At 43.8% G+C, this 874-nt stretch overlaps 1 protein-coding gene across 1 annotated transcript in view; it reads left to right on the top strand.

Annotated features, from left to right (window-relative positions):
* Positions 1-535: 535 nt before the first annotated feature.
* The window catches only part of PLSCR1 (phospholipid scramblase 1), a gene marked incomplete at its 5' end in the record, with an annotated part of 31,958 nt that continues 31,619 nt past the window's right edge, over positions 536-874 (top strand). Inside the window, one exon of the mRNA XM_019634743.1 lies at positions 536-820. Coding sequence (XP_019490288.1) covers positions 536-820 — 285 coding nt within the window. The remainder of the gene's footprint in view (positions 821-874) is intronic.

Genomic DNA, 874 nt, shown 5'->3' with positions numbered 1-874 from the left:
CAGACATTTTCAGATATTTAGCAGCACTCCTGCCCTCTATCCACCAGATGTCAGAATTACACTTCTCTCCAGCTGTAACAGCCGAGTACATCTCCAGCCCCTGCTAAATATGCCTTGAGAGGGGGCAAAACAATCGCCAATCCTATGCATATAGGAGGTACCATTTGTTAGAATTCCAAAATTACCAGTCTTACAGAGTGCTTTGGTCCTAGAAATGCAGGCTCAAAGTCTTTATTTTGTACCTTCTATTCAGAGTGATGAAGGCACTCATAATCTTTACGTAGATGACTCTAGATCACTGTTGATTTTCTTTCCCTTTCTTAGGCTTCAAACATTTGGGTGGTAATGGTAAGGCTGTAGGCTGACTTGATTCACAGCTCACCACCCTCAGAAGAGAGTGGATGTGAAACTACAAATATTATATATAACAGAAAAATTGCAGAAAGATTACAAACCTTCAGCTTTGTAGAAACAGGATTCCTGAGCTGAAATTTCAGTTAGTAGACAACTGGGGCAGTCCTAAAAGAGCTGATGTTTCCATTTTTCAAAGCAGTTACAAATTATTTCTCTTATTCATATTTCAGGACCTCCTGGCTACCTGGGCCCCCAAGCTGCCTATCCCGGGACCCAGGCAGGCTATGCTGGTCCCCAGCCTGGCTACTCGGTCCCACCACTTGGCTATTCTGGTGGTGGCCCAGTGGACTTTCCTGTCCAACACCAGCCCGTGTATAATCAGCCAGGTGGACCTGCAGTGGTACCATGGATGCCAGCACCACCACCTCCATCAAACTGTCCACCAGGGTTGGAATATTTAAGTCAGGTAATTTCAAATACATAAAACAGTCATAAAAATAAAACTGTTCCAGTTTACTAA

The sequence above is a fragment of the Hipposideros armiger genome, unplaced genomic scaffold (assembly GCF_001890085.2).
Source record: "Hipposideros armiger isolate ML-2016 unplaced genomic scaffold, ASM189008v1 scaffold_1862, whole genome shotgun sequence".
Taxonomy (NCBI): domain Eukaryota; kingdom Metazoa; phylum Chordata; class Mammalia; order Chiroptera; family Hipposideridae; genus Hipposideros; species Hipposideros armiger.
The sequence above is the reverse complement of the archived record's forward strand: the minus strand, read 5'-3'. Positions and strand labels throughout refer to the sequence as shown.